This window comes from Nicotiana sylvestris, chromosome 3, assembly GCF_000393655.2.
Source record: "Nicotiana sylvestris chromosome 3, ASM39365v2, whole genome shotgun sequence".
In the NCBI taxonomy this organism is placed as follows: Eukaryota; Viridiplantae; Streptophyta; class Magnoliopsida; order Solanales; family Solanaceae; genus Nicotiana; species Nicotiana sylvestris.
This window is the reverse complement of record NC_091059.1, coordinates 72,469,067-72,478,136: the sequence shown is the minus strand read 5'-3', so window position 1 is coordinate 72,478,136 and position 9,070 is coordinate 72,469,067. Positions and strand designations below refer to the sequence as shown.

General features: G+C 41.4%; 1 protein-coding gene across 1 annotated transcript; it reads left to right on the top strand.

Moving 5' to 3' along the window:
• The first annotated feature begins 871 nt into the window (after positions 1 to 871).
• Positions 872 to 2,000, top strand: LOC104221298 (uncharacterized). Its single transcript, XM_009772332.1, has 3 exons — positions 872 to 1,069; positions 1,171 to 1,761; positions 1,827 to 2,000. Exons 1-3 carry the CDS (start codon positions 872 to 874, stop codon positions 1,998 to 2,000), a joined length of 963 nt encoding a protein of 320 aa, XP_009770634.1.
• Positions 2,001 to 9,070: the final 7,070 nt, after the last annotated feature.

Sequence of the window (9,070 nt, the reverse complement as noted above, 5' to 3'; positions counted from 1 at the left end):
AATAATTAAACCAATCCCGTTTCGACTGTCCTTTAATTGGAAAAAACTCCCTACGCACCTCGCGGTGCCGGAAAAAGGAGGTGTGACACAAGGATCGAGGTTGGATGAGCCGGTTCATCCGGGTGAGGACTATCGATATTATTCCCGAGGAGTTCCTGTCGTTCCCCGAGGAATGGAATTTCGAACGTGAGTGGAATTCTTTTAGTTCTTTTCCATAAACTTTGCATAATTACTCATTTCCCCTCTCTGCAGCAGTTCCATGGATGCCTAATGCAATCCTCGACCTCGAGTACTAGGTTCGCAAACTAGCTGCTACTTCACCATACAACAAACGCAAATGGCGGGACTTGTCGAAGGGCAAGTGGGAAGCGAAACATCACGGTACGTGCCATAATATTTCTTTCCTCATTAAGAATGTCTTTCTTCATGTGACATGATTCCTCTATCGTAGGTATTGGTGAGTTCTTTGAGATGAGGCGTCCCTTCCGGGGAGGAAGTAGGATCTTCGGCTCCAAAGCCAAAGGAGGATAACAAGAGAAAGAGGTCCTCGAAGAGAGAGGACACCCAAAGCCAAGCAGAGCCCGTTCGAAGGCATAGGAGAAGCGTCGTCATCAGTGTGGATGTTGACTCGGCCCACCAGCTCATGGATGGTTATGGTGACGAGATGGAGGGTTTGACGCTGGTGACTCGAACCAAGAAATCTTCCGAGGCTATCAAGCCCGAGGAAGGAACGTTAAAAGAAAAGGGGAATGAAGGTCCTACATCATCTGATGCAGCAACTTCTTCTCAGACTTCTAGAAATACTCCAAAAAGAGCGAGCTACGAAGCTCCTCTACCTGAATAGAGAGCCTCGGGTGATCTCCCCGAGGCCATGACAACAGGTCAACCTTCGTCGTTTTTGGCCTTCTCCGAGGATACCATCAGGGATGCTCAGAAAGTGAAGACGTCCGAGCTCGATGGAGTCCCGAGTGAAAACGAACCCTTCCATGGTTATTTTGCCGAGGTCGATGAGGTCGACCCAGCAGATGCAAGCTCAATCTTTGAGGAGGCTCAACGTCTTTGCTTAATTGTAAGTTTTCAGTTGCATTGATATTTCTCCAATGCCATACTTTTCCTCTTTTGTCTAATCGATCATTCCTTTCCTTTGTGTATGCCTTCGACAAATTGAAGACTGAATTGCGCCATTGTGAAGTTGAATTGCATAGGGCTTCAAATGAAAAGAAAACCCTTAGGCTTCTCCTTGACAAAAAGGAGGAAGAACTGAAGCATCTTCGATCGGAGTTGACCAAAGCTCGTGAATACGAGAGTGAATTAGAAAAGCAGGTAACCTCTATTATGAAAAAATATGGTCTACCTCTCCCATCTTCGGAGGCTAATACTTCAATGTCTCAGCCGCAGCAAAAGCTAGATATGATTGGGCAGCTCCGGGGCGAAGTCGACCAAGTCCGAGCCGAGTGCAATGAATGGAAAGTGAAGATGGACGCCCTCGTTGTGGCTAAAAATGATGCACTAGCAAAGTTATTAGCCCTCGAGGTTCAACTTCGGAATGCTCAAGGGAGCAACTTGGTTCAAGTTGGCAGAATAGCCAAGCTCGAGGCTAGTCTTGTGAAGGCCAAGGCCGAAGTTGTGGAAGCCAGGGCCGAGGCCAGCGTAATACAAGGCAAGGCCGATAGGACGGTGGCCATCTATTTGAAGGATGCTACCGATGCTCAGATGGAGTTGAGGGAGGCTTCTGATCAAGAGAAAAGAAGCAATGATTATGTCCGGCATCGATCCGAAGGGAGACCCTCAAAGAGATACACGCTAAGGGATTTGATCTTTCCAAGGAGATAAAGCAAGCTAAGCTAGAGGAGGCTGATGCCAAATTTGTCCTTTCCTCCGACGGTGATGATGACGTCGAAGATGATGAAGAGGAGGGGGCTGCTGAAGAAGTTACCCCCGGGGAAGAGGCTGGCCCAAGGGAAGCGACAGGTCCGGGGGAGATTGCCCCTCTGGAGTAGATAGAATTTTTTCTATCTTTTTGTAATTTTTTGCTTTGTAGGACTCCCGTGTAATATCTTTTTGTATATATAAAAAGGAGTTTCCTTGATCGTTTGCCTTCAATTTTTTTTCAATGTTTGTTTAATTTTTGATGCTCTAACATCTGAGCGTTGGATCAAATTTGAGGTAGAGTAGACCCTCAAATTTTGTATTTTGATCAATGATCGATAATAGGTTACCACTTAAGGTTCGATCTTCGAGCTAAGTTTTAGCTCGGGACTTTTGAGTCCGAGCTGGGTAAGGTCTTCGAGCATGGTGTGTTTCGGCCTTAAGCTCTTTAAATATTGTCCCTTAAGCTCTTTTAGGTTGGCCCTTAGGCTCTTAGGTGGGGCCAATTCGGCCTCTAAAATGGCTATAAACTTTTCCCTCTTTTCGGCTAAAAGACTTAGTGAAAAGTTTGTATGCCTTAGCATGTGTTTTTTGTACCCGTTTGGGTTTTTTGAAAATTTGATTGATTGGAACCTCATTTGTAATTTGATATGCAACATTTAATCGAATACCTCTTGAGGTTTTTCGAATGCTGATATTATCGAAGCCTTCGCATTATTCGAGTGTTGATTATATCGAAGCCCCTTATAATTTGCTTTTGCCGAGGTATGAAGGCCTTTTAGTTTTATGGCGGAAGTCGGACGTCTCCGAGCCGCATTATTTCGGCTATAGCCTTTTATATGACCGTAGTCTTTTATATGGCCGTAGCCTCTAGTCCCTGAGAGTGATGGCCTTGGCCTTAATATCAGGGAATGCCTCTTTGAGGTCTTGTGAGCTCGAATGTGCCTCTTTTAGGTCTTATAAGTTCAAGTGTGCCTCTTTGAGGTCTTATAAGTTTGAGTGTTCGATGACTCGATGCGTCGATTGTCGATGACAGTCCCCGAGTATTCGGGGTTTTGGCCCTTGGGCCGTTAAATGTGAAAATAGTAGACTTTTTGAGGCATAAAGTATTTTGATATAATAAGAATGCTTCTTCAAATAATTGATACATGCATACATGTTTTGCCGTTAGGAGCTCGACTATTCTACATGGACACGGTTCATTTGACCGTTTGGCCCATTACAACATTCCCCTATCGAGGCCCTCCTTGGCATGAATTTCTTTCTTCGAGAATGCGTCCTCTGAGGGTGATGCCCCCCAGTGTTCGAGGTTGATTAAAAAAGCCTTGAATACTTGTTGAATATTCCTTAGGTAGCATATAGGAGTTGCCTCATTAAAAACTTTTCCGGTAAAACCCACTTGGGATAAAACCCAATCTAAAGGAAAAAGAGTGCAACGCATACTTTAAAACCCAAGGTCTTTGAGCTGAAAGGCGCCTCAATGTTTCCATCGAACATATGCAAGGAGTTAGTTTTTAAATACAAATGGAAAAAGGGAGAAGGTCATACCTCAGCAGTAATATCGTTTGAGCAACGATACATTCCAATTGCTTGGTAGTTGCTCGCCTTCCATTGTGCTAAGTTTGTAGGATCCTTTCCCTACGACTCCGAGGACACGGTACGGTCCTTCCCAATTGGGGCCTAGTTTCCCTTTGTTTGGGTCTCGAGTATTGAGAGTGACTTTCCTTAGGACTAAGTCCCCGACTCTGAAATATCGAAGGTTCGTCCTTCTATTGTAATATCTTTCGAGACTTTGTTTTTGCACGACCATTCAAATTAATGCGGCCTCATGCCTTTCATATAGTAGTTCGAGAGAAGTGTTCATAGCTTTGGGATTTGAGTGGCATGCTGAAATTTGATGCTAGGTTCCCCGACTTCGACTGGGATCAATGCTTTGGACCTGTACACCAAAGAAAATAGGGTCTCCCCTGTGCTTGACTTTGACGTTGTTCGGTATGCCCATAACACCTCGGGCAATACTTCTCTCCATTTTCCCTTTGCATCATCTAACCTTTTCTTTAAGTTTCGAATGATGGTTTTGTTTGTGGACTCAGCCTGGCCATTTGCTCTTGGGTGGTAAGGCACTAATAGAATCCTTTTGATTTTATGGTCCTCAAGGAATTTTGTTACTTTGCTGCCGATGAACTTTTTCCCATTGTCACATGCTATTTCGAGGGGTATCCCAAACCGATATATGATGTGGTCCCATATAAAGTCAATGACTTCTTTTTCTCTTATCTTCTCGAAAGCCTGCGCTTCAACCCATTTTCAGAAATAGTTAGTCATAAATAAAATAAATTTAGCTTTACCTGGCGCCGTTGGTAGGGGGCCGATGATGTCCATCCCCCATTTCATGAATGTCCACGGGGATAGGACCAAATGGAGTTCTCCATCGAGTTGATCGATCATCGGTGCAAATATTTGGCATTTATCATACTTTCAAACGAATTCCTTAGTGTCCTTTTCTATGCTATCCAATAATACCCCGCTCAGATCGCTTTGCGAACTAGAGAGTCCGCACCAGAATGGTTCCCACAAGTGCCCTCGTGGATTTCTCGTAATACATAATCGGTGTCCCCGGGTCCCAAGCACACTGCCAGTGGCCCATCGAAGGTTCTTCTATACAACGTTCCATTTTCGTCGAGTAAGAATCGAGCTACTTTGGCTCGAAGTGTTCTTGATTCTCTTGGGTCCGCGGGGAGCTTCTTATGCTTCAAGTAGTCGATGTACTTATTCCTCCAATCCCACGTTAAACTTGTTGAATTAATCTTTGCATAGCCTTCTTCGACCACCGACCTCGATAATTGGATGACAATCCCGGGGACAATATCATCTTCTTCAACCGATGACCTCAAGTTTGCAAGTGCATCGGCCTCGCTATTCTATTCTCGAGGTACAAGGTCCAGGGTCCATTCCTTGAAGCGATGCAATGCCACTTGAAGTTTGTCTAAGTACCTCTGCATTCGATCGTCTCGAACCTCGAAGCTCCCGTTTACTTGATTCACTACCAAAAGAGAGTCACACTTTGCCTCGATGACCTCCGCTCCAAGGCCCATGGCTAGTTCGAGACCTCCAATCATGGCCTCATACTCGGCCTCATTGTTAGTCAATTTAGAAGTTTTGATAGGTTGCCTAATGACACTGCCCGTAGGCAGTTTTAAAACGATGCCGAGCCTGGATCCTTTCACATTCGAGGCACCATCAGTGAAGACGGTCCATACCCCCAAAGACATACCTGTTTTTAGCAAGAGTTCCTTTTCTACTTCTGGTACGAGGGCAGGCACGAAATCGGCCACGAAGTCTGCCAAAATTTGAGACTTGATAGCCGTTCGAGGCTGATATTCAATATCATACCCTCCAAGTTCGATGGACCACTTGGCCAATCTGCCCGATGTTGATACCCAATTTTTCCCTATGTATTTCTTTTACATGCAAATACTTTCAAATATCATATACCTACATATATAAGTATGCCCAAGTGTTTTAGTATTTTTCCAATTTTTTAAAAGATTTTTAAATTGATTTATTACTCAATAATTATTCCCAAAATTATCACTTTGGTGAATAACTTATTTTATTCTCATATTTATACTAAAATATAGGTAGGTTAATTTTCATATATTTTTACAAATTAATTTGGTATTTTAAAAGCTAAATTGCATATAATTGCAATTTTAGCCTGCTTTAAGATTTAATATCATTTAATAATTATGAAACTGGTTCCAATATTTTTTAATTAATATTTATATACTATTAATGGATCCAGTGCTTTTAATTTGCTTTAAAAATCATTTTTTACTATTTTTATAAAATAAAAAGGGAAAACTGGCTATTTAAATTTTGGCCTCAGTTTGTTTCAATTGTAGCCCTATTACATTTCGATTTTAGCCTAAAATTGACCCAATTTCAAACTCAAATTCGGACCATCCCAATTACCACTCTAACCCGACCCAGCACCTATTCAACCGACCCAGCCCATAACCCTTTTTAATCCCGGCCGTTGATCATTTAGATCAACGGCCACCGTTGCTTCTTACCTTTTTTAATCCAAACGACCCTAAATCCTAACTCATTCTTTCAGAGACGCCGCCTTTGAATCCCTTCTTTCTCTCAACTCACCTCAAACCCTAGTCGACGCCTCTCACTGAAACCCTAATCCATGGCTTCCCAGGCTCATCGGAGGCCTATACCAGCCTCTCATGGCTTCTATGTGCTCGTTTCTAAGGTCCTATGACCAGATCTTGAAAGGTTTCGACCAAGCCTTTGCTTGATGACTGTTCTCTGGTCGTCTTCAACCTTTGTCCGTCCAGCCATGGCTATCTGAGTTCGACCTTCGACTCTCCTACTTAGATCGATGGTTTTCAAAGCCTTCCTCATCACCTGGGTTTCTTACGAAACCCACTCTAAGGTTCCTCTGATTTTATTTCAGATTTGCTCCGGATCTATGTGTATTTTGAACTTGCTAAGCATTTTTTCTCGAAGTTTCTTTAATTTTGCTTTCAAAACTCTTTATTCTTCAACTAGGGTTTCATGTTAAGTTATTTCGAATCTCTTCTCTGATTCTCGACATGTTTTGCTTGTGTTGTTTTTCTATTTGAGTTAGCATGTTGAAAACCCTAATATTTGGAATTTTGTTTGAGTTTCTTAGTCTGTTTGTTTGTATTAGTTTGATTTACCTTGTTTACACCTGATTAGCGTTGAAAACCCTAATTTTTGGGGTTTATTTGAGATTTTGAATTCGCTTGTTTGTTTCACTTGTTTATTGCCTCTAAACTCAACTAATTTTCGAAAACCCAAGTTCTTTGGGGCCTATTCGAGTCCCATGAGTTTATTCGTGCAATTCGTCTGTCTGAAGTTGCTCAGCCTGATTCTTTTTGTTTCAGCATCTCTCTTCCTTATGTGATTCCTTTTTGTTCTGAGTTCCGACTATCTGTCAAACTCGACTGTGTTTTCAGAAAGGTTTTTACTTGATTCTTCGCATGCTTCTGATCTTTTCCTCTACTACTAAATCACTGAAACCTGACCTACGTGACTATCATGCTATGAATGCTTGCTCTATGCTATTACTGTATGTTGTTCCTTCTCGCCATAGCTTGGCCTCACATGCTTATTACTTGTGCACTTCATTTATATACTGAGTCCCTTCTCGTGATTGATTTTCAAAACTTTTCCTTATGAAATTCTGATTTTTTACTCGCCCGTTAGGGGTTAATTGATTCTCTCTCTTTGTTTGGCCTTACCGAATCCTTTCCAAAATAAGTACATTCCTGTATTTAGACTTAATCCCTTACTATATGGTTTTACTACTACTTTTATGGTAATAATTATTCTGCTTACAAATTGATCTTCTTTCCTTATATTAATCCTGTTAGTGTCCGTTTGAGCAGTAATCCCTTGATTAAAGGGGAATACCTGTGTTAATTGATTCTGACTGTGTTTATTTCCATGTTTGTGTTGAAACCTTATTTGTTACCTTATTCTCTACTCGTTTTCAAAACTATAAATACCTGTACCTCTTCTCTTTCAAAAAACAAGTTCGAATACATAGCATAAGTCACCACTTCTTCTCTCAAATACACTTAGGTTTTCTAAAAAAGCATTCGAGTTTTCTCTGAACTCATAAGCTCTCTTCTTTGATTGTGTTTTGGCTGCAAGTATCCTGCTTTTCTTTGTACTTACTTTTCTGCAACTGGTATGTCTCTTCTTGTTTAAATTCTGCCCCCTCTCTTATGTGTTATACTTCAGTCTTTTCTTTGTTTATTTTACTGCTTTCTGCAAGCTTGTTATTCCTGATCCTATATGAATCCCCATCCCTGAACCCTTTGTCTGCTGAGTTATGGTTCAGAAAACATGACAACCCTTGACATTGTTGTTCATGTATATGGACTGGACTCCCTGAGTCCTAAACTCTTTCAATTCCCATTCCTTTTCCCTCTTATATGTATTCTAAGCTTGAGACCTTGGTCTGGCAGTGTCCTAATCACTTCCCAGACCATAGTGTGACCTTCAATAGGTCCGTGCTCTTATTTGTTGGCTAAACAGGCTTGGTCAGGGGTGTGCTAGCCTACCTCGTGGCTAGGCATGACCACCAGTCTGCCATGGCATTCCCCAACCCCTCTCTTGCACTTACACTCATTCTTAGAACCTAAGTTTTGCCCCTCTCTTGTGAGCCTTGCTTTGGGATCCATGAGCTCCCTCTGAACTTGGACACCCAAGGGTTGGCTCTTCCACACTGCACTGTAACTCTTAACATCTTGGGTTTAAGCACTGCCTGGAGTTCCTGAAACTCTTTGGATCTCTGAAACACCCTAGATAAGAGAAGGCTTTGGAAATCTGGATCTCGGAAGTGGTTCAATCTCATATTGTTAGATACTAAGTCTGAGTCAGGATGCTCGGATGTAGCTGTAATTTCTGACGTATTTTTTTATTTCTGTCTTATTTTTTACTGGTCTGTAATAATTTGTATAAACTCATGGGATTTTAGTAAAAATGGGAGGGGGGTTACTTTTCATGCACCAAAAGGGTAGAAATCATGTCTATAGGTTTAATTTCTACACTGCGCAATTTCACACGTAGAGACCATGCCTATAGGATTTAACTTCTAAACTTTCTGCAACTATGCATATAGATACCGTGCACATAGGGGTTTACATTTCTTCACATAATGATACCATTAGGCAAACTGTAGGCTTAATTATAAAGTTGTATATAGATACCATGTTTGTAAGACTCCTGTTAAAAAGTGTTAAAATCAGTTAACGTATAGAAAGCATGCCTATAGGAACTTCGAGTCGGAACTGTCTCATTTGTTCAAAACAGCACCAACCGTTTAAATTAATATATACTTTGGTAAAACTGACAGTCTTCTGTGATTTTCTGAACCTCGTAAGTTAACAAACATTTTCTAAACCAAACTGGCATTTTCTGAAACTCACTTTTTTCTGATAAGGTTCGTGAAACTCTTTTTTTTCAATTAGTCTTTATGTCTTCTGAAGCTCCTTTCTTTTCTTTTAAATCTTTTTCAAAAAATAGTACATTATTTTTTCTGAAACTCATTTCACTCTGATAAAAAACTAGTAACTCTTCATAACCAGTTCGCATTTCGAAATCGTTAGTTCTATCCAACACAGAGGTGAAAGTAGACTAGTCCTTAAAAACTGCA